We start from the raw sequence: 25,096 nt of genomic DNA on the forward strand, positions 1-25,096 counted from the left end.
TGTCTTTTAAAACAAAACCCAAGATTTGTCAGGGAAGATAACAAAATCCAGTCTCTATAGTGCCTTATCAACATGTCTAGTACAATAATAAGAAATTCCTAGATATGAGAAGAAATAGGAAAAAACTGCCCACAATCAAGAGAAAGAAATTTAGTCAATAAAACAGACCTGCCAAAACCTCATATGTTGGGTTAAAAGATAAGGGCTATAATTAATAATAAGAACTATAATTAATATGTTTAGAAGTTCATAGGAAATAGCCAAAATATCCTATACTAGGTGAATGCTTAAACTATTATACCTTCACACTGTGGAGTACCAGACCAATAAAAAGTAAAGGACCATTGATACAGGCAACAACTTGGATGAATCTCAAGGGCATTATGCCAAGTGAACACAGCCAATCTTAAAAGATTACATATTGTCTGATTCCATTTAGATAATACTCCTGAAATAACACAATTATAGAGATGAAGAACAGATTAGTGGTTGCCAGAACTTCTGACCGTGGTGGGGAGGGGAAGATGGATGGGACTGATCATAACAGGGTAGCTCGAGGGAAATCTTTGCAGTGGAAGAATAGTTTTGTATCTTGATTGAAGTGGTGGTTACATGAATCTAACATGTAGTAAAAGTACATAAAACTATACACATTTTATACCAATATCAGTTTCCTGGTTTTGATATTGTAAAATAGTTAAGTAAGATATAATCAATGGGGAAAACTGGGAGAAGAGTACCTGGAATCCCTCTGTGCTGTCTATGCAACTTTCTAGAAATCCACAATAATTTCAAATTTTAAAGTTAAGAGTTCCCTGGTGGCCCAGCAGGTTAAGGATCCAGCAGTTATCACCACTGTAGCTCAGGTCGCTGCTGTGGCATGGGTTTCATCTCTGGCCCCCAAACTTCTACATGCCACGGGTATGGCCAAAACAAAAATTAAAAGTTTAAAATAAAAGCCATAGAAAGAGATTACTATATGAATAGATGGGGTGTATCAGAATAGGACTTGAAAACTATATAAAAGAACCAGTGGAAATCATAAAATTGAAAAATTTTATTAGATGGATTAGTATCAGATTTTATACAACAGAAGAAAGAATTAGTAACATTGAAGGTCATGTTGGCATCCTCTCACTTTTTCCATTGCTGCTGTTCTTACTAAAAATACCACTACCTCAGGGATGTCGTAATGGACAGATGCACTGTTGGTTTATACTTGGTACCCTTGTAATTTGTTCTCATGGCATCCCGGGCTTTTCCACCTTAGGAGTGACCACAGTATTGAGTATGTTTTTGTCTGTGTAATTATTTTTGTGACCGCTCTCTGTTAGACTCCAAGCTTCCCAAGGATAGGCACCAGGGTCCCTGTGTATTATGTTTATTGTTCTTTCCTCGGTGGCTAGAAGTGAGATAATTCCAAAGAAGCACGTTTTGAATGAATGACTGCTAGAAAGGTGTTTTCCATTCAAGATGGGGTCTTAGCTACCACACAAGATACTGGATGTTACATTGCAGTGGATTAGTAAATTCTTATGTATTCATAAGGAAGAAAAGGGGACCATCCATAGTCCAATTTTAGCTTCTTCCCCAGACTTATAGTTTCTATCACTTTGATTTTTGACATTTTCTCAAGCTTACTTTCTATCAACCTCTGCTATTCTGAGTCACAATGATATAACATCAGATACATATAATCTTCCAAGAAGTGTTGTGGATGAGATTTTATAAACATCTTCCTGTTTAGATGGAATAATAACTTACAAGGAATTTATAATCATCCCTGTAGCTGCATAAGTTTTCCCGTTCCTAACTTCCTTATCCTCTTCCAAAACCAAGGGCTCAGGCAATGTGACAATAACAAAACAAGTGTATTACTTCATCTGTTCTGTGCATCATCTCCAGCAGTGAAGTTAATAGTGCAACCTGTGTGGTATTTTAAAATGGTAGCCCCTGGTTATATTTTAAAAACAGAAAATATTAGATTTTTTTCTTTAATATAATGGTTGGATGATCCCTCCCTTTCATTTTTGATGCTTATAAACAGTCGAATTCAGATGACATACAGGTTCTGGTTCCAGACACTTTTTTTCTGAGGGATGCCTAATACCAGCCTAGAGCATAAGGTGGCATTGATCATTTATCACATATTATTGTGATGGCCCTGGCTGGGCAGTCCTGTCAAGGGGGATCTGTACTGAAGCTTCAGAAGTGCTTGCTTTGTCTTGATTTATATTTCCACCGCTGCACTGAAGCATCTTTTTATATGAGTACAGATGCTCAATCCAGACATTAGGAGAGTTTCAACCTCCAAGGTGATAAAGACTGTAGATTCATAAACCCCTCAGGCATCGTTTAAAACTAGAGATGGTATTTAGAGTTTTGAAAGATAGATTTCTTAGTACAGCCAGGCCGTAAGTAAGCTACATCTAGGCCACTTTTATACTAAGCTGGAACATAGATGGTTGTATCTGCTTACCATAATGCCTGCCCATTTGCAAAGAGATCCACCTAAGATGGAATGGTTGCATGGGTGGTCTATGATCAGAGACTGATTCAAGATCATTCTAAGTCATGGGGGACACTGGTGGCATCTGCTGAAGAGTCATGCCCAAGGTAAAGTTGGAACCCCAACTTGGCAAGTCAAGAAACAGAATTTTTCCCTTCAGAACCAGAAGTTGATCCTGTGATCTGGTTTCTTTCCTCCCATTCCTATTCTCTATGGTGAATCATCTACACTTTCAGACAACTTTCTAAATGTAAATCAGTTCTGTATTTGATTAATTGCAGGATACAAAATGCGTGTGAAAATAGGCTTCATAAAGATAAACAGGAGTTCCCGTCGTGGAACGAATCTGACTAGAAACTATGAGGTTGCGGGTTTGATCCCTGGCCTAGCTCAGTGGGTTAAAGATCTGGTGCTGCTGTAAGCTATGGTGTAGGTCGAAGAGGTGGCTCAGATCCTGCATTGTTGTGGCTGTGGTGTAAGCAAGCAGCTACAGTTCCGATTAGACCCCTAGCCTGGGAACCTCCATATGCCTCAAATAAGACCCTAAAAAGGGGGAAAAAAAAAAGAGATAAATAGCCCCACATCACTGCCTTGCCCTTGGCCTTTAATTAAACTAAGCATTCTGACTTAGCATCTTGGATTCTGGAGAAATTCAGGCAGGGCTTTTGATTTCTAGTGATAACCTGAACTAAAAGTTCTTGAACTTCTTTAGCCCTCAAACCCCTGTCCACTTCTGGCTTGGTCCATGTTTTGTTCTTTAGTCTTGGTTTAATTTAGCTAATCTCCAGAGTTTTCAGTAGCCTAACAGTCTAATTTTCCAGGAATCTCAAAATCAATCTCAATATCCCACCCCCCACCCCTCATTTTCCTTCTGGTATCTAGCCTCTAATTTCTTCTATATCTAAACAGCTAGGATTCTTTTGCGAATGAGAGAGAAATCTAACTTACAAGTTTAAAAAATTCCAACGGCTTAAGAAAAAGAGGGGGGAGGGGAATCTTCTGGCCCACACAACTGAGCAGCAAAGGTTCTGATTTCACATGTGGCGAAATCCAGATGTTCCAACAATGTCATCAGAAAGCATATCCCTTCATCTCTTAATTCTGCTTTCCTTTATGTTCGCTTTATTTTCAGTAGACCTACCCTCATGGTGGTCCCTAAACTCCAAGATTTATAGTGTCAAAGTTCTTCAACCCCAACACAAAATTACTTTCTTATACTCATGAGTTCCAAAAAAAAGTCTTAAGGGAGTTACCATTGTAGCATGGTGAGTTAAGAATCCAATTTGCAGTGGCTTGGGTCACTGCAGAGACGCAGGTTCGATCTCCAGCCCAGCACAGAGGGTTAAAGGATCCAGCATTACCACAGCTGCAGCACAGGTCGCAGCTTTGGCTCGGATTTAGTCCCTAACCCAAGAACGTCCATATGCCGAACTGCATATGGGTGCAGCCATAAAATAGAAAAAAAAAATCCTGGATTAAGTCTTTGGGGACCAGCTTGAGTCATAGTCTCATGACTCAGAAATCAGTTCCCTTGACCAGGAAGATGGAAAACCCTATGTGCCCAGGTCTACATTGTATGTCTGTCCCTAGAGCCTGGAGAGTGCAGTCGGGCCCACCGCAACCACATTCAACAAGTGAATGTCAAGGAAGTGTTGTCGGAGGAAGGTGGATTGGAATGAAACAGGTCTAATCAACACACATCCACCACAACCCATCCAGACCCTTTGCCTAAAGTATATATCCAGACTCCTTAATGTGGGATCCAGAGCCCAGTGCGTTCTCATTCTGCTTTCCTCTTCTGCCTCACTTCTCCTTCCTTTCCCCACCCTTTTTTTTAAATTTATTGTGTGTGTGTGTGTGTGTGTGTCTGTCTGTCTGTCTTTTGTCTTTTTAGGGCCGTACTTGCAGCATATGGACTAGGGGTCCATAGACTAAGGGTCTAATTGGAGCTACAGCTGCCGACCTACACCACAGCCACAGCAACACCAGATCTGAGCCGTGTCTGCAACCTACACCACAGCTCACTGCAACACTGGATCCTTAACTCACTGAGTGAGGCCAGGGATCAAACCCGCAACCTCATGGTTCCTAGTCGGATTCGTGTCCACTGCACCACAACGGGAACTCCAGGATTCACCTCTTAACTGATCTGTCTCCTCATTCCTCAGGCTGATTTGGTGTTCCTCTGCTATCCCTCTACTGCACCTTATGCTTAGCTATTTTCTTAATTTATCGATTATTTAATGAGTTTATACTATGTGAATCCCCCCTAACCATCGGGGATACAGTTGGCAATAAATCACACAAAAGCCTACATTTGAATGAAAGAGGCGGACAATGACCATCACAAACACACAACTATATCACACACACAGACACACACAAAATGCCAGGTAATAATAAATGCTATAAAGAAAAAAAAGCAGAACTTGAATGCAGACACTGTATTTCCGACTTTGGTGTTCCAATGCCTCTCACAGAGTCTAGCACAACTCAGACACTTACATGACTTTTAAAATAAGGCAACTAATGAAATGATTGTAAAACCAAATAGGTGTAACCTCAGAATTCATGTGTAGTTGGGAAATTTTTTCCCATTATAGTCCAATGATTACAAAAACAAATTTTAAGCCTTTTCCCAAATGAAAACTATTTGGTACTTTTTAGAATTAAATAATATATGCAAGAAATATTTTCTAATGAAGGACGTTTATTCCAATTAGGGGCAGTTAGTGGTAACAATAATGTGTGTTATTAACACATGGATTTCAACCTCTGTTTAAGTGGCCCTCACAAATCTTTTCCCAGTGAATCCCTTCTTAAACCCTTGTATTGGAATCTAAGCTGATTGATAACCCACACTGCTTTTCTTTCATCATCTCTAATTGGGAGGAATAAAGCATAGAAGTGTTTGTGCTGATTAACTGAGGAAACCCTGGCTTACTTCAATAAGAAGATTCTACCTGTTGAGATGCAGTAACAAGAACTCATGCACTTAGGTATGGTATCCACAAACCCGAAGCTGTTCATACACAGGTGGACATTCCATGTTCTAAATAGCTCCTTTACAGCTATGTGAAAAACAGTCATTACTCTGGCCCAAATCACTCAACCATTCTTTTCTATACTTGAAGAGCAAAACATCAGTGATGACATTTTAAATGAATAATTTAAGGAGACTCACTGAAGGTGAATCAGAAAAATGACCCTGGGAGTTCCTGTTATGGTGCAGAGGAAATGAACCCAACTAGCATCCATGAGGACGTGGGTTCAATCCCTGTCCTCACTCAGTGGGTTAAGGATCTGGCGTTGCTGTGGCTAGGGTGTAGGCTGGGCAGCTGTAGCTCCAATTCGACTCCTAGCCTGGGAACTTTCATATGCTGCAGGTACAGCCCTAAAAAGCAAGAAAAAAATTATACATATAGGTATACACACACACAGCTGTTTTGTTTTCTTCATAATGCTACTCAATATTTAAAAATGAATTTTATTACCTGTTTTCTTTATAAGAATGTGTAAGAGCCCACAGTTCAGGAGCCATATCTCTTTTACTCACTGCTATCTTCCCAGAACTGTTTCTAAATTCCCAGAATTTTCAAACAAGCTCTTGTGATTGGTTAGCACTGCCCTGCAGGAAAGGAAGAGAGGGTTCTCCAGCTGGAAGCCACCTCTCCCCACCTCAGGTCTTTACACAGTGAAATCGCAGGTGCCCCTGTGTATATGAACCCCTCCAAGATTTGCCTGTGGTCAGGAGAATCTTCAGGATGGACCTTCAGGAGGGAAGATAAGAGAAAGCGTCAGGAGGCAAGGAGAAGGTGAATCACACAGTCACAAGGGAGCACATTTCAAAAAATCTATTAGGAGAACTAATAACCTGAGTTTGAAAGAGGTTACAGTATTTGCCCAATAAAACATGTAGAACCAATAAGAGATGGGGGCAGTCACAGGGCTTGTACAGCAGAGTACAAGGTTAAAGGCCTTATTAGTTGAGATCTTTGAAATTCTAAAACGTGAGACATATTGCATATGGGGGGCTGGTTCCTTCATCAGTGTCTGGAACAGGGCCTGGCACATAGTAGGTACCTTTTATTGAATAAAAGGATGAGTGAATGAAGGAACTATTAACATTTTAACTTTTTTCCATTATAAACCTAAAATTAACTCTTCTAGCCCATAAATATACCTAATAGGAAGTGGGGTGAGGAGGAGGGATTAACAAGCTCTTAGGGCTACAGATCTAAAGCCGTGTTCTCTGCTCCCCTTTATTAGACATCTTGCATTTGGATCATCTGAATGGGAAGAGAATGAGTTATTTGCCCTCCTGAAGCCTTAAAAATATTTATATTCTGGAGTTCCCATTGTGGCTCAGTGGGTTAAGGATCAGACATTGTATCTGTGCAGATGCGGGTTCGATTCCTGGATTTGCTCAGTGGGTTAAGAATCCAGCACTGGAGTTCCTGTCATGGAAAAGGAACATGACTGGTATCCATGAGTACGCAAGTTCAATCCCTGGCCTTGCTCAGTGGGGTAAGGATCGGCGTTGCCCTGAGCTGTGGTGTAGGTAACATATATGGCTCGGATCTGGTGTTGCTGTGGCTGTGGTGTAGCCAGTGGCTGCAGCTCAGATCCAACCCTTAGCCTGGGAACCTCCATATGCCATGGGTGTGGCCCTAAAAAGACAAAAAAGAAAAAAAGAGAAAGAAAGGAAAGAAGGAAGGAAGGGAGGAAGAAAGAATCCAGCGTTGCCCCATAGGTTGTAGATGCAGCTCAGACCCAGTGGTGCCATGGCTGAGGCACAGGCTGCAGCTGCAGCTGCAGCTCTGATTCGACCCCAGCCTGGGAAATTCCATATACCACAGGTGTGGCCATAAAAATAAAAATAGCAAGAATCATCGTATTCACTTGTTCTTAATTTAGGGTCAGCAATGCTTTAAACTTAAAAATGAATCAGTGATGTCAGTTTGACAATTATGTGGTTCATCACGAAGCCATTGCCCGGATAGTAGACAGACTTATCTCCCCAATTATCAGAACCCCGAACAACTGCAGACTTTACCCACCAAGGCAGCAGTTCAATATGCACAGCCCTGACTGGACTGCACCTTCTCCAGAAGCAGATCAGAGGAAGAGAAGAGTCCAGAAGGCCCAAAGCCACATATGCCTGCCTCTTTCTTCCAAATTTGCCCATGAGATGGGTCAGTGGGAAGAGTGAAAGAGGAAAAAGAGAAAAGAAGCCAGAAGTGTTCCTCCAAGCTTGTCTTCTGGAGGCTGGAGAGGAAAGTCCCTTGCTGTACCGCAGCCTGCAGGGCAGGGAATGGTTATCTCACTGAACACTTATTCCAACATCAGCAACGCAGTAGGAAGTCCCTTAGGCTGTGTCTGCCCTAGAAATCCAGTGTGCTGACATCTTCATTTGCCTTACGTCCTTCTGTTCCAAGGGTTTAAAACCTCCGACATCTGGATCATGCCCAACCCAGATGTCAATATTTCCTTATTAAATTAGGCAGCGGTTGACCATTAAAGGTGATGAAGCAATGTCCAGCATAGCTCCTTGTTGCTTCTGAAGATGTGAAGAAATGTGGCCACTTTCCCCATGGATATTATTTTTGGGAAGCTGTGCCAGCCATGGATATAAGGATCTCTTGGGTGTCCTTATACAGTTGAGGTGAAAGGAAAACCACTCTTCTCCAAAGGGCAAGAGTTAAGGCAGAGCCAAAAAGAAACCTGCTAGAGTCAGCTGGAGTGTGGTTACTATACACCCACCTCACTAGGCAGCAAAATCTTGGAGGATGGAGAATGAAATGTCACACCTCTGAAGAAATGCTTGTGCACACCATCTCACACACACACACAGACACACTCACTCACTTACTGTACCACCAACTTTTAGGATACATCCTAGCTTATGTAAGGACAGAATGGAGATGGGCAATAATGGTTATACAACACTCCTTAATTTTCTCCTTTCTTTTCACTCCTTAATTTTCAAATAAAGAACATGGTAATGTTCAACTGTGCAGTAATGAAATCAACTTTCATGGGTAGCTGCACAACTGGATTCATTATTTTATATGTCAAACCACTTAAAGCTATGATTTCTTGTCAATGACGAATATTTGGAAGGTTATGCAGGAACTAATAAACATCATGCAATTTATAAGCACCTTTGAGTCTGCACCAAGGTTAACCAAAATATCTTCATAAAAATGTACTTTGCCATGACTTCTGTTTAATGAGAAGCAACTGTACACTTCACTGGCTGATTCTAAATTCTAGCTTGTTTACTTAAGAGAGATTTTGTGATAATGTAACATAATGATGCATCCAGTACAGGTCAAGTGATTCCGTTTTACAAGTGTTTTTTTGTTTTTTTGTTTTTAGTATGCTGTGTCTCGGCCTGGAATAGTCTCTATGATCAAAGTCAGTGAAAAATCAGAAATAAACCTGTGAGATTACCTAGTGAAAACCTTTCATTTACGGATGAGGAAATCGAGTTAATAACGAAACTAGGATGAAAACAGTTTTCAACTCCCAGTCCTTTGTTCTATCCTCCTCCCATCCTTTAAGATTCAAGACAAGCTCCACCTCCTCATGAAGCCTTCCATGAACCCCAATGATTTCTCACTTTTGTGAACCCCTAATCGTGGTCTATACTGTCCTACTTAGCATTTGGTTAAAAACTCTTTTGTCATTTCCAATATTATGTCTTATGCTGGTATCTCTAAGGAAATTATTATCTCAAGGACAAAATCATGTTTGATGATTCTCTGGACTGTTCCACAATACCAGGCAAAATCACTTGCATCATTTTACCTCCCAAAGTACTTGCCCCTTCTCTAATGAATCTAGAACTCTGGTCTTTGTCACTTCAACCCTATCATCCTCTTTAGTAACATGGACTTCCATAGGCATGATTTTCAACCACAGAAATACACTACTTTATATATATTCACACCCTTGACACCTAGCACAATAGCTGGTGACTTAATAAGTAGTCAATAAAGGTCTGGGGAGAAAGAGAGAAAATTCTTGAGGTTACTGTGACCAGGGAAGGTCCACAGAGGAAGTAAAATTTCAATTGAGCTTGAGGAAAACACATTGATTAATGTGCAAAGAGGAGGGGAAAATGATATTTGAAACAAAGCGTCACCTATGTTTGAATTCCAAATTTGTTTAACCTTAGGCATTTATTTAACCTGAGCCTCAGTTTTCCCATCCGCTGAACTAGGATGATATTATATATTTCAAAATGTTCTGAAAAATAAATTTCTGAGAAATGTATCTGATAAATTACACAGTAGGATTTGATAAATAGTAGTTACTAACAACAATAACAAAAATTAATAATAAATACCTGAATAAAGAAAGCAATAGGAGTTCCCGTCGTGGCGCAGTGGTTAACGAATCCGACTAGGAACCATGAGGTTTTGGGTTCGGTCCCTGGCCTTGCTCAGTGGGTTAACGATCCGGCGTTGCCGTGAGCTGTGGTGTAGGTTGCAGACGCGGCTCGGATCCCGCGTTGCTGTGGCTCTGGCGTAGGCCGGTGGCTACAGCTCCGATTCAACCCCTAGCGTGGGAACCTCCATATGCTGCGGGAGCGGCCCAAGAAATAGCAACAACAACAACAACAACAACAACAACAAAAAAGAAAGCAATAGATGAGCCAGCATAGTGGTTAGCCAGGTTAGACAGAATGCTTCACAAGGGTAAATGACGATCGGTGAGAATGCAGAGAGAGACAGAGGCCAGATTCAGTCACCATTTCTCTCTCCCACTAATTCAAAGCTTAAAGTTATCAATCGCATCACTAAATTCACTGCAGGATGTGGTAATGGCCAAGGACTACGAAGTGGTTCATTCTTAATTAAAATCATATGAGCTTTGAATCAGACAGGACATGGGTTGTAATCTAAGTTTGGGCACTTACTGAGATGTGACCTTGAGGCAGTTGTTGTTGTATTAAACAAGTAATATCTACGAAGCACCTACCATAACTCTAGGCACATGACAGACACAAAAAATCTGAGCTATCTCATCTGTGATGTCCCACCATCACATCTCACCCTCTGCACTTTTCTTTGTCTTTGCTTCCTCGTATGCTTTTCTCTATCTCTTTCTTCATCACCAGGTTCTTTGCTTGCCCACCCAAATCCTGGGCTTTCACAAGTGTTGACTGAAATCAGTGTCATTTGAAAGCATTTATAGAGCACATATTGTAAGTCAGACACTGTGCTAGTAACTCTAAATTTAAATATAGCTGCCTGGATTGCCCTTGGAAGTACTTCAAATTCTTTTGCATGAATGAGCCATGACCTCCCCAGGGAAATCAGTTTGCAAAGTACATTAGCATGAAGTTAAACAAAGCCTTTAAAAACATATATGAGCCCTAAGATACTCACAATTTCTGTAGCTCCAGAAGTGTGTGTCTGGGCATAGCATAAAAAAAAAAAATCAAGAAACCTGGATAGGTATCACCAGAGTGGTAGAAGCAACAGTGAACAGTGGTGGAGACACAAAACTTAAAGTCTAGCCAGGGATATTCTTTTGACCCATGAATCCATCCCAACTTTTGGCAATTTGGCCTGAAGAAATAATTATGGATATGCACAAAGATTTAGCTAAAAGATCTTCTTTGTAGGTTTGTTATTTAATAGTGAAAAAAAAAAAAGCAAGCCTGAACATCTAGTACTCGATTGATTCAGTTATAGTTTATTCATTTAAGTTATGAATACATGATGTCACAGAGGACTATTTATTAACATGGAAAAATGATCAATCAAGCAATACTACTAACTGACAAAAGCTGATTGCAAAGCAAAATATACTAGGTGAGCCTGTGTTTGTAAGTATATACAAACAGAAAAAAGACTGGAGGTTTAACAAGATATTAGAAACAATGGACACTGAAGGTGAAATTATGACTTTTTACTTTTTTTGTTTCCTAATTGTTTCTAGTTTTGATTGTTTCTGTTTCACTTTTGTAATAAGCAAACAATTTTTGGTTATTACAAAATATATATATACATGTAATGTATATCCATAGATTCAAAAAATGATAGGTAGTAAAAACAAAATTATATAATTTTATATATTTATGATAAATATTATATGTAATATATATTCCACACACATAAACACACACAAAACAGCACTACACACACATATACATAGTGTTTAGTGAATGGAGATAAATGATGGATAGTTTAGATAATGATAAATGGATGGTAGATTAGATAGATGATGGATTAGATCATAGACAGATAGTAATCACATTGATTGATAGATGATGGATTAGATGATAGATCAATGACAGATAGATATGATAGAGAGGATAGATAGATGATGGATGGATGGATAGATAGACAGACATCCAGGATGCACGCAAAGCTAGATGTCTAGCAAAACACTATGCAACGAGCCCCCCGCGGTATCCTCAGTTACAGGTTAACAGAAACGAGCTCAAGTCAGTTAAGTGGTGCCTGAGCCTGTCTTTTTATCCGTCAGGTCGACGCCCACGGCAACATTCTCCTCAGCACCCTGGAAATCAGGAACGAGACCAGCGGCTCGGAAGTACTCACTGGCGTGAGCGACCCCAAGGCCACCATGTACTCGTACGACAGCGCCAGCATCCAGTACCGCAAGCCCATGAGCAGCCGCGAGGCGTACGGGCGGGCGCTGGACCGGCACGGCGCGCACAGCAAGGGGCGCATCCGCAGACGCGCGTCGCAGCTCAAAGTCAAAATCCCCGACTTGACTGATGTCAATTCCATAGACAAGTGGTCCCGAATGTTCTTCCCCATCACCTTTTCTCTTTTTAACGTCGTTTATTGGCTTTACTATGTACACTAAGGTCTGTCCCAGTGGTTCATAAATGACTACTTTCCTCTTCTCTTGGTTTTTAACCCCACAGGTCCCCCAGCAGCGATACTGCTGTGCTTTTTGAGGTAAGAGATTCAGCCATCCAATTGGTTTTAGGTCTTACATATCAATTTTATTACTGCACCATGTTTACTTCAAAAAAAGAGAGAAAACAAACAAACAAAAAAAAAACCTCTATTTTTTTCCAGTCTACTGTGGTCCAGGTTATCGGCTCTTTCAGAGCTCTGTTAATTGCCATGTTTACAAACACACACACACACACACAACACACACACACACACATACACAAAGAAAGAAATTAGATAGGTAGCTCTTTAGCAGTTCTAGTTGCCCTGGATTTTATTGATTATTTTTTAAAGGAAAATGAAAAGAGGACTTAGCTCTCTGTGCACATTGCTTCCTGGTAAACTGTAACAATCTCATGCTGCCAAAAAAACAACACAATTTCCAGGATCTCAGAAGAAAAAAACAAAGCCATTGATAAGTTACAGATTTCCAGGAAGAAGGGAAAACAAAAAGGAGCCCAGAAAAGGGAGGAAGACGCCCCCTCCACCCTCAAGTTGCCCTAGGTCCACTGGAGAAGGGGTCCCAGCTCCGTGGAGGAAGAGGGAGAGACTGGAAGCACTGATCCAGGTTAGGCCAAACCAATCTGCCATCTTCACCTCACCATTAAGCTAGATATTCTTTTAAAAAATACATCTTTCTCAGACCTCCAGGTAGATTTAAAATCAACATTAGAATCCAACTTGGTAGCCATTGGGGCCATTTTTCTTTTCCTGTTAAGAATAAGGGGGGATGGGGGGGGGGACAGTGACCCTTTTTTAATCTCTTTCAAATGAGCAGCCCTGAACTTATTTCCTTAGCCTGGAATCACTTGATGCGGTGCCATGAAGCCATGGCATCACATTTCTCCAGCTTCTCCTTCAGAGAAATTGAGAGAAAGGGGGCTAGGGCGGGTAGGCTTTAAAGAAGGGGTTGGTAAGACATTTTTGCTTGAGAAAAATATTGCCCTTTCCGTAAGGAAGGCAAGATTTATGTGCTGTGAAAAGGGTGCCTGGGCAGTTACCTGAACTGCCAAATATTTAATCAATAGTATATATTTCTTAGCCTTCCAGAGAGCAGGATCAAACAGGACAAGCTGGTTGCATGGTGCTAGTTCCTCAGCTAGCGCTTTACGCAGCTGCTCTCTGAGCTCTGCATTCCAAAACATGCAATGAATGCTTCAGGAATTGCACATATACCCATTTGGTACCATTCTCCTTCAAGGCCAAATTTCTACTTTAAAGAAAATCTTCAAAAATAGCAAAACCACAGATAATGACAACAACAACATCAACATCACTGAGCCTTCAAATATTACAACAGCCCCTCAAGTACAGACCTTGTCTACAGTCATGACTGCTTCTGCCTTATCTCTGCTCATGAATTACTTTGCTCATCACAGAAGGAGCATCCCTCCGTAGCTCAACACACAATTCTAAACATATCCAACCCACTACAGTTGAGATTCATCTACTTCATGTCATGAAAGCCTTATTATTTGTGTGTGTTCAGCCTGAGAATATAAGAATTCTATATGTTCATTTGCAAGACTGACGGAAATCCATGTTGACCAACCATTTACAAAGGCGATTTGGGACCTGATCTATGGATGTGATAAAAGAGGTGAGGAAATAATAGGGATGATTACCTTGTTTGATAATCTGGCTTTCTCCCTAAGGCTGTGATGTGGGTCCATGTTTACAACAGCCTCAGCTGCTAGAGATTAGAATCTTAATTGAAAAGAGGAGGCTGAATTCTGCTGAGAAACCCAAGGAGAGGGAGGGTTGAGGTGTTCTTTTAGAAAGGGAGAGGAAAAGAGAATCCCAAAATAAATAAATGGATATGCTATAGATATTATATGTTTTATGAAATGCTAAATCAGAAACAAAGTATCTGTTAATCTATGTTTCATAACAAAACAGTTCTCTTTATTTACCTGTTTAGATCATTCTTCTTGGAAAAGATCGAGTAATTTATAGGGAGTTTCTGTTGTGGTTCAGTGGGTTAAGGATCCTGGTGTTGCCATGAGCTGTGGTGTGGGTCGCAGATGCAGCTTGGATGGGGTGTGGCTGTGGCTGTGGCTTAGGCTGGCAGCTGCATCTCTGATTTGACCCCTATATGCCACAGATGTGGCCATAAAAACGGGGGGGGGGGAGATTGAGTTATTTATAGTTTTATCATGATTATCTTGCCTTAAAAGTCTAAAGAATGTGATGCTTGTAATTTTAGATGTAAAGCATCTCTAAGAAAAAAAGAACATTTTGAATTCTTATATCTTAGCCTTTGTAAAATGTAAAACTAGTACCTGAATCTACCATCAGGCACAAAGTGGTGTCACTGCATGCCCTTTTGGATGTAGAAAGTCACAGCTAGCATTACACAAATCCTGTTAGGTAGCTCTGATTTTAGAGGCAACAGCAGTCAGGAAAATGGAAAAGCTGCCATATTTCCAGTTAATGACCTCTGTCCCCACTTCCTTCTTCTGGACACCTTCTAGCCAAATCCTCCCCTCCTTGGCCCCCACCCACTCTCTTTCCAGGCTGAAGAGTACACAGATCAAAACCCTTCCTTCTCTGCCTCTCTACCCTGTGTTGCCCAAATTGATGTACATAAAACATAAATGTTGTTAGACATTCTTAAGTGCCCTCCAACTGGTCCCCATTCCTGAAAAATTCACAGCATTCCATTAGAGAGGAGTTACTTTTTAACCATTATTGGGTTGTTTTCTTTTAGCGATGAAAATAGCCATAATCTCCTGCATTACCGAAGTGGCAGCAGAGGCTAAAACTTGCTCAGACACACTCTCTTATGCCACAGTCATGTCCAGGGGACCCCATGTTCACAGTTCATAATCTGTGATGTAAATTGTGTCTCAGACTTACCCTGTGTAGACCCAGCAGAAATCCCATCATTCATCAGACAATAACTACACATGCATTCCTACCAGTCATGTTTCTTGACTTAAAATATCAGGGGTAACACGTGCATTCCACTTACCAGCTTTGTGAGGCAAAACCCAGGTGAAAGACACATCTTTGGTTTGAATTATCCAGGATTGTTGCCTCAATCCTCTCCATTGCCAAATAGAAACAGCAGACTGGTTGTGAATTCTGCTGACTAAATGATAGGTGTTTTCATATATATCATTTTTATCGTGCATTACAATCAATGAAGGATCTTGAAGATGCAAAGAGAAAATGTGGTGCAGAGAATAAAGTTTGGTTTACAGATCCAAGGACAGGCATTCCTTAAACAAGCATTATGTACAATACACAGAACTGTGGACTAAATTCCATCTTTGTAAAACCGATGACTACTTTATATTCACTTCAGAAGGAGCTCCATCACAATTTGCCAAGTGAAACAAACAAACAAAAAGATCTATTTATAATGTTAGAAGGAAAAGACCTCCAAGATTTCTAATACGGACAATTTTGAATAGTATTTTACAAAGGATGATGTGCCACAGTTTTGTTCTGTTTTGTTTTTCCTAAACAAAGTGTAATCATATATTTATCCCCAGAGGGAGGGTAAAGGAATGTGTGAGGCTTTGTTCATGTGGGTTCAATCAGCAGTTACTGGGATGAGGAAGACAGAAAAACAATCAAAAATATCTGTTGCTTAAAAGTCAACACAGAGGTCAAGTTGTTAATGGAATGTAGAATATTATGTAAACTTCTTTGTAAATTCTGTACATAGTTCATTGAATCGTTCCCTGTTGTGTGGTGGTCTCAGCTTTGGGTGGATGTTTGAAAAATCTGAGCATTGTAAATAATGTAAGCTTCCAAGGCACTTGCTTTTATTCATGAAGTGAAATGACTAGTGATTTGGACCCAAACCAGACTCTTTTTTAGCTCTTGCTCTTTCTCTGCCATTTTCGTGTGTGCAGTTGTGTAATTCTGCCAGGTGTCTGTGATCACTGCCTCATGCCCCAACCCCTCTGAAAGGCACTGGAGCTGCCCAGAAGGCTGCACACCTGTGGGGCTCGGGATCAGCACACCAGCAGAGACAGGAACCTTAGCGTGATGCTTCTGGAACTGTTCCATGAAAAGTAGATGTGCTTTCATCACTCACTTGTGGCCACGCATATATTCAGAGACAGAATTATCCATGCTGTTGAGAGGGTCAGGAATGGAAGACATGATCAAAATCCACAGGTAATCCAAAGCTTCATTTGCACCAATAGCCTGAGCTTCTACGTTCTTTCCTTCCACAAGGTTTCCCACGACTTCTAACAAGAATAGAAATGGATGGATGGTTGATCAGGGTAAGCAAACAGTCAAATGGGCGAATGGTAGGAAGGAGAAAAGGAAGAGATAGCCTGTGACACTGATAACACCAACTGGCTGATTCATGCCTGAAAGATCCAGAGGTAACCATGCCACTGGTTTTGAAAGGTAAAAAGAAACATTGGTATAAACAGATTGGATCCTAAGTATTTTTCCACTGGAGGTCCGGGACGTGTTTGATATATGCTAGTTAAACTTAAAAGAGAATCTGGCAGTTAAACGCTCTTAAATATATTTCTTCCAAGTCCTAGTATTCTTGAAAGAGTCTTCAGAATGGTGGGGTATTATGCCATGAGATGTGTTTCCATGCAAACTGGCGGTCCCAGAAAGGGTGATGTATCCACAGAAATTCTGACTATCTAAACAAGTAGGGATACAGATTGGTTTCCCAGCAATATTTAGGAGTGAACAAGGTCTTTCTTGGAGGTAAGAACTCAGCAAGGCAGGGCTTTTCTTGCCAGCATTTTAACTGCCAGGAGAGTGCAGAGAGCCACCACTGTGAGACATTTTGGCTCCAAAACATGCCAATGAGGGTCCACCAGCAATTGAATAAGAAAAATGCCCTGTTGGAACTAACAAGATCAGTTTCTAGGTCCAGAGCACATTGTGTGCTTTTGCTTAAACCCTGCTTTTCTTGATAACTGAAATCAACTAAACCAACTTAACAATGAAAACTTCATTGTTAGAGGCTGCAGTTTCACAAACATTTGAAAGGAAATCCTTTTCAATAGAAGATTTGCAAACCAGAAAAGACTGACTTCCTGGAAGGATAAGCATAGTTTTGAGTTTGTTTTTATTTCTCCAAAGCAAGAATTTTCTTATTCAAACCAAAGAGGTCTAATGATTGGTGGTTTGGTTTGGTTTTTCCTACTTTGAATAGTCCTTGGTACACTGAGGAATAGGCAACCATTCCTGACAGGCCCCTCGATGCTTTGCCCATCCTGGAGCAACTGGCCCTCATTACCAAGGCTTCAGTAGGAATTTACTGTGGGAAAAGGGAGACTCTTTCTGAACCAGTTGGGAAAGAAAACCAATCTCAATAACATCTCTACCTGCATTTCCTGAAGACAATGGAAAAATAAATCAATAAAAACAAATCCATAAAACAGAGGCCAAATAACATTATGCAATTTACCTTCAGTCCACAGGATTACAGATTCACCAGCTTAAAACAGCCCCAGTTAGCAGCTAAGGACAAATAAGAGAAATCAGTGTTGTTGTCTGGGTCCTACTTCTCCCTGAATTTCCTTTTAAAGAAAAACAGGGAAGGGGGACCATTTTCCAATATAATTTTTATAGGTGTAATTATTAAAATATGTTCATGCATCTTGCAACTTCGCCAATGCAAAACAGATGACCTCGGGTGTGTCCATTCCTTCCTAGCACCATATGCCATCCTGCCTCGTGCCTTAAACCCAATGAAATCAATTCATTTATTTTTTCTTTCTCATCTCTAAACCTCATAAACTGTCTCGCCCATGAATAGCTGAAAGCTTAAGCTTCTTTGGACTCCTATTGTATATCTTCAACTGAATACACAAAACAACAAATTTTAATAATTTCTCCAAATACCTACTCCTCTTACCTTTAAAAGATCTTTAGTTTGTGTAGTCACAGTAGCCTCTTCTGAAATGCCTTGGGTTATTTTTCTTTTCTGCTTTTCTGTCCCTTGTATAGAGAGTACACGCTAACCTAAACCTTCTCTCTCCCAATCTAATTCAAAACAAAATGGAAATAAAAATCACTAGCTCAAACCTAGGATAATTACATTATCTACACCTAAGTTTGATGATAAGACCATCTCTTTACAGTATAGTTGTCGTGAACTCAAGCTGTATCGATCTTTTCATCACACTTATTCATACATGTCTTCAGTCTGAATTGTACACCACCTAAAAATCTATTATTATTCCTCCCAGAATGGCTTATCATCTACACAGCACACCTAGACTATCCTCTAGGAACTAGACCTGCTTCATCATCTCTGTATCTTATGTCTATTGCAGATTCACACCTCCATACATTATCCCACCTACTTCCTCTTGACCTTCTAGCAGGCATTAAATGTAGTAAATAATTGGGCAGGTCATAATGCGAACTGGCTAAATTTCCCCTTTAAAATCTGTAGAACATCTTTTTCCTCCAGGAAGCATTTTTTTTTATTTTTATTTTTTCATTATAGCTGGTTTACAGTGTCCGGTCAATTTTCGACTGTACAAGGAAGCATTTCCATATTTAGAGAACAGAAGATTCTCTAAATACACACCAAGCAATGTGTAGCTTAACCTTAAAAAGTTAACTATAAATGAGCCACATAGTTGGAAGAAGGGGACAATGGACAGAAGACACCCTGGAGTTAAGATTTCATGCCCTGGCTTCACTGCTGTCACTACCACTGCCCAGATGCGTGACTGTGGACACACTCCAAGATGACCTCCAAGTTCCCTTCCACAACTAAATTTCAAAGGGGATTTTAGAGGTGTTCATTTGTATAAGAGGCTAGCAGAAAGACAGAAGAGTCCTGTGCCCTCTCCTAACACAGCCCCACAAATTTGGTAATATCCCTTGTTGCCTGTCTTTGGGAGTAAGCTATCTGGTATAAAGTGAACTGAATTTATATTCCTCTTTAAAAAAACACACAGAAGGTAAATTTTCAGGCAAATGGCAAAAATATATATACTTTATGATTTTAGTCATGGTCTGCACTACAATAATTCCCTTTAAGAGCATTGGAGAGTCTTGGCTAACATAAATCAGCCTGGTCTCTATTTTCAGATCTCTGGAAAGACGTGGATCCCTTAGGCCATTCTATCTCAGTCAGGAATGGCCATGAAATGCCCCTCCTGAGTGGAAAAGCCAACTTTTAAGCAGCATCTGAGCAGAAATGCTGTTGCAGTGCCCTTCGGCGTTTCTTCCCATCTGAGATGCCATCACTGTCCTGTGTCCTGTAAGGGGAATAGCCCAGAGCATCAAGCTCTCCAGCAAGAAGCAGCCTCCCATCTATTGGAAAAGGTCTTTAGAACTTTGTTATCCACTCTCTCTGACCCACTTCTCCCACCTTCTTTCATCTCCTCCTTACCTGGTTAAATCTGCCAAATGTTTTCGGCACAGCTGTGACAAAACTGAAAGTTTACTGATTAAATTGTGATCAGGATTTCTAGCTCTGGACATTTTGGAAGCATGCATCCTCCCATTCCAGTCTCTGAACACCATCCCCAACACGATTCCTGCACCCAGATGTTCTCACTCTCTTTTTTAAAAAGATACCTTTCAACGCTAAACCTTCATGATTCCCCTGAGAACCCCTGACCATTCAGAATTGCTAGGACAGTGCCTAGAAATTCCTCCCTCCCATCATAGGCCAGTCTCGTTTTTGTAGAGTTAGCCTAATAGTCTGCCGTTCGACTTCACACGCCCCACAAAAACTTATGTACAGGTGTATTCATCACTCCTCTTAAGGTAGTGAGATAATAGTTTTCTTTTTCTGGTTTCTCACGCTTTTTGTCAAAAGATGGTTTCATATTTAATTTCATTGTTTTAAAAACAGAGGAGGCACTCCTAAATCTTCAAATTTGCACCACGTTGAAATTAGTACTTACTAATATGTATATTAATCAGGGCCCATTCAGGTGCAAGTAACCAAAAATACAACTAAAGTAACTTTCATAATCAAACTGTTATCTCATATATCAGTAACTTAGAAGTAGGGAAATTACTGGGTTAATTATTTCAAGAGTGCAATGATGTCATTCAGGACCCAGGTCCCTTCCCTAAGCATTTCTTTTTAACTCTGAAGGTTATCAGCACCCTGCTATGGTTGCAATGTGGCTATACTCACACACTGGTTATCAAGTGGAAGAAATAAGGAAAAGTCCTGCCTTGAGTTTCTTTCTAAAAGCAAGGAATTCTTTTCCCCCCAATTCCCCCAGCAGTCTTCTCTTTTGTCCCATTGGCCAGGGTTGGATTACACATCCATGCTTGAATCAGTCTCTGATAAAAGGAATGGAATTATCAAGATGGGTTTGCAACATTGACCACAGAGCTTTCCAATGCCTGGGGGGAAAGGGGGGACTGGGGGTGACATGTTAAAAGGGAGGGAAGAATGGCTTTTGGGTAGATATCCAATGATGACTGTCACACATTGGTCTAAGGCATCAGAAACACTTTTCCACACATAATTCCAGGATCTGACCTTCACTGCAAGCCTGTGAAGTTATGATGACAATACCAATATCTGGAAATAGAAGCTCAAATAGGTTAAAAATGATTTACCCAAGTTTGGATAATGAGTCAGTGATGGAGTCCACCACAGTCAATTCCAGTTTTTCTTGGCTGCAAAGGCAAAGCTTTGTCCCACTCTGCTACTCTGCCTGGATTTAATCTTTTTACCCTGAGGATCCAGGTACTGGGTAGTCCAAAGATGAGTGGAGCATAGGAGCTAAGAGAGTAATTTCCTCTCTCAACAGCTAGAAACTCTGCCCAGCAAATACTCTTGCACTTTCCTTTCTCCTTCTCCTCCATCCTCCCCCACCCAACACACAAGCCTCTCAGCCTTTTCTCTTTGGGGGAAAATGTAGAAAGAGCAGCCTATGCAAAAATAGCCTGCAGGGTGCCCCAGTCTGCCTGAGGTAATGCAAGTGTGTAATTATCAGGAGAGCCACTTTTCACTCTCAAAATTGTCCATTTAGGTAATAAATGACATAGTCATGCTAATTATGGGGACTCATAATTCCCATACCCGGAGCAGGGAAATGTTAAGAATATTAGCACCTTGGAGAAAATGTTTCGGTTCCCTAAGAATCATTTACTCATGATTGACCTCAGTCTTCGCCATCACACACACTCACTTTATTTCTCGTAGTTCCCCTCGCTCAGCTTCAGACAAGCTAATCCTCAGGCCTTCCCTACCCTTCCACTGCAGCAGCCACCTATCGTCCCTGAATGTTCTCCTTGCTGTGCTTGAATTCTGAGATTTTCTCTCCATTGCCCAGATCTGCCTCCTCCTAGTCCCTCCCTAATGCTGGAGTATGAATCAGGCCAACATCATCCAAAAAGCCATCATGAGCAACCGTCCCTCCTGTTCACTCTGCCTCCCTGCCTCCCTACTCAATCCTTCTGGCCATTTTGTCCAATAACAGTTATTTCATTTGTGTATTTTCCAGTAGCATAAGGTCCTTGGGGGCAAATGCCCCATTTTCTAGTTCTTTTGTATTGCTCCAAACATCTATTATTCTGTTCATGATAGACAGTCTGTACCTGTTGATTAAATAATCTATGTTGGTAAATGCAGCAATAGAGAAGCACATTTCCAAAACGGATGTAACTTCAGGATTATAGATACCTTGCAAGGCAGGTGTCCCCTCCCCCTCCCCCAAGTTATTTTAGTCCCATAGAGCCTATGTCTACGACCCTAAATGGATTTTTTTTTTTAATGCAGTCAGTCAAAGTTACAGTTGAACCCAGTTGTGCCAAGCGGTCATTGAGATTTTCTCCATTGCTTATGACTAAACAAACTGAATCCTAATACCACCATTCTAGATTCTGTCGGTCTAGCAGAATTGGACTTTGCATGCTAATTATTACTGCTTTTTATGGAAAAAGGAAATTTTTAATTTAAACTTTCATTTTCCCCTCATTTATTCAAGTTTGCCTTATTAAAAGCCTTTGAATCTAGATTCTACAGGGTGTTCACTCTTAAAGCTGGGACTACACTGCGTACTGAAACACTCCCATGTGAATTCTAAGAGAATCCTCCCAGAGAATACTGCACACCAAATTTCACATCTGCCAAGAAATAAACAAAGTTTAGAGCTATCTATGGCAGATGGGCAGTTCCTGACAATCACCTCTTAATGGGCAGTGAATAAAATAGATTGCATAAAATAGATGTACAAGGTTGCATTAAATAGATGTACAGAGGAGTTCCCGTTGTGGCTCAGCAGTAACAAACCCAATTAGTATCCATGAGGACTCGGGTTTGATCTCTGGGCCTCGATCAGTGGGTTAAGGATCCAACATTGCCATGAGCCGTGGTGTAGGTCACAGATGCAGCTCCTCTGATCCCACGTTGCTGTTGCTGTAGCTGTGGCACAGGCCAGCAGCTGCAGCTCTAATTTGACCTGGGAACTTCCATGTGCCACAGGTGCAGCCCTAAAAAACAAAAAGAAAAAAGAAAAAAAATACATGTACAGAGAAATACCTTTTCTTCTTCCCCCTCCCATTAACTTTCTTGCTCTCCTATTGTGTATATTATTTATTTGCATAAAAGATATCATTTGCAAGCCTTACCTCAAAGTGGCAACCAGCCGCCCTAGTTTTACTAGATAACATATTTTTCTACTTGATGTTTCCCCCAAATACGTTGAATTACAGTGTATATGCTTTTTCCCTTTTTTAAGCTCATCAATTTCATGTTAATCTGTTTCCCACATCTTTTTAAAATACTCACTGGATAAAGCTTGAAATACTTCTATTTTGCAACAATGCTCCTGAAACATTTTGGGGAAGCCCCTTGATTATTCTAACCCCTGCAGTGTCGTGGAAAATAGAATTATATGTACAAGCGATATTTCATATTCAGAACATCCACTGCTCTTCTAAGTATGGAATAATCATGATTAGATATGCATATATTCACTGTGTTGCTCAACTCCTTATTTTAGAGAGGGCCAATAACCCTCTTGATAAAAACTACAATGTGGCGTTATTACAAAGTCAAGATTGCATGAAGGTTTTGGAAATTCCAAATGATATAAATGTTTACAAGGACCAAAATTTTTTTTGACATCTTTAAATAAGCTTTTTATTTTTGACCACCAGGCAACATTTTGTGTCATTGTGATGGGAACCTAATGACTACTGTGAAATAACGCTGTCGTTTCATCTAAAAGATTCGTGGAAATGTAAATCGGAAACTTTAATACTGTATAAATCCAAATAAAATTGTTTTTGAGAGAAACTCAACTGGGTTAGGGTGGCTTGCTTGAAACATTCTCTTGGCTGTCCATCATCTCTGAGTAATTATGTCCTGTCTCTGACTTTACCCAAAGAGACTCAACCTGAGGCAATGATCTTTACATAGATATTTAGGTTTGGGAAAGAGGACTCATTTGGCTAAAAATGGGAACATTACTATCCTGCCAGCAATAGAACATCTCTTTGGCTACCATCTCACTTAAAACTTGATTGAATCCAAAAATTAACTGAACTTTCTAAACCAGTCTCCCACTATTGTAATTGACAGCATCCTATACTACACAACTGGATCTTTCAAAAGCAGGTGCTACATGTACACAGAAAGAAATTCATACCTTCTGTTGCCTCTCAAAATCCGTTATGCTGAACTCACCAAATATGTTAGATGTTAAGTGTTTTGTTCCTTGTGTCTTTAATCTCCACTAATCAATTTGATGAACTATTTACCCTCCTACTAAACATGAATTAGCTAATTCATATCCTGAATGGTATCACACAGTTTTTGTAAATAAAATAATCTCCCTCTCCCTCTTTATTTTTCAGCAGGCAGAACTCCTTTAATTGCACAGGTACATAAATTACAATAGTTTAATGTTTTTTTGCTCTTTTGACATAAGCATTTGGTTTCTTACATAAGCAGCGACTACTTTTGTATGCCTTCAAGACTACTAAAAAAGCTAACTGGCCAGAATGAGTATTTCTGGAAACGTACAGAAATTTTAATGAGACAGGTTTAACAAATGCCAAGAAAGAAAAGGTAGACTCCTTACTTTTATAATTCAAGTTTCTATTTTGTATCACTGTATGCTGCATTTTCTGACTGAAACTGCTGTCCTAATGAAACTTGTGATTTCCTGCAGCTGCTTTTTACATGCGATCTCAAACTTTCATACAGTGTGCTTGATTTGTACCCTTTCAGTTAGGAATTTGATTAAATATCCTAAGGGTTTCATTAATTCCTTTTTACACGCTTGAAAGTATTTGATGTTATGCCTTCGCTCTCAAAAACAATCTGTGGACAAAATCCACGAAGCCTGTAGATGGTGATTTATACACAAAGGAAATAGATTTCCTTCTAAGCAGTGAATCAGTGACAAAGAAGTTGTTCAGTGTCCTCTGATTCCTGACCCTTTTACCTTTCATGGCCTTTTTTCTATTCATCATTCATTGAGTAACCGTGAATTCTTGTGAAATGCAAAATCAACTCACATGCAATCAGGTATGGACACAAGAAATGCTTGTGCTCTTGATTTCAGGACTCACAGATTTGCTACCAGTCACAGGACTGTAGTTTACTCAGTATTTTGTTAATAGTGTGGCTTTGCTATAAAATAAGTTGTTTTCTTTGCTTTGGTACTACAAGATTTTAAATGTTGCAGCAAATGAAAGAAATCACGTTTGA

At 40.2% G+C, this 25,096-nt stretch overlaps 2 protein-coding genes across 7 annotated transcripts in view; one reads left to right on the top strand and one right to left on the bottom strand.

Moving 5' to 3' along the window:
- Positions 1–12,686, top strand: part of GABRB1 (gamma-aminobutyric acid type A receptor subunit beta1) — a 372,879-nt gene extending 360,193 nt beyond the window's left edge. Inside the window, exon 9 of the mRNA XM_003356910.6 lies at positions 12,014–12,686. Coding sequence (XP_003356958.4) covers positions 12,014–12,358 — 345 coding nt within the window. The 3' untranslated portion in view covers positions 12,359–12,686. The remainder of the gene's footprint in view (positions 1–12,013) is intronic.
- The window catches only part of COMMD8 (COMM domain containing 8), a 76,431-nt gene that overhangs the window by 34,932 nt on the left and 16,403 nt on the right, over positions 1–25,096 (bottom strand). The window contains exons 5-7 of one of the 6 annotated variants that reach the window (XR_014812384.1): positions 17,855–17,907; positions 16,505–16,661; positions 15,428–15,607 (exon numbers count right to left, since the gene is read on the bottom strand). Coding sequence is in view for 2 of the 6 variants with exons in the window: in XM_021100563.2 (XP_020956222.1) it covers positions 6,127–6,279 (153 nt within the window). In the remaining 4 variants the exon portion in view is untranslated. Of the gene's footprint in view, positions 1–1,039; positions 6,280–12,313; positions 17,908–25,096 lie in introns of those variants that run through there. The other 5 variants (XR_014812382.1, XR_014812383.1, XR_014812381.1 and 2 more) reach the window with 5 other exon arrangements.

The sequence above is a fragment of the Sus scrofa genome, chromosome 8 (genome assembly GCF_054392235.1).
Source record: "Sus scrofa isolate SSC_HxYL_T2T_F1_AM1 chromosome 8, Sscrofa_HxYL_maternal_Yorkshire_Landrace_v2.0, whole genome shotgun sequence".
Classification (NCBI taxonomy): domain Eukaryota; kingdom Metazoa; phylum Chordata; class Mammalia; order Artiodactyla; family Suidae; genus Sus; species Sus scrofa.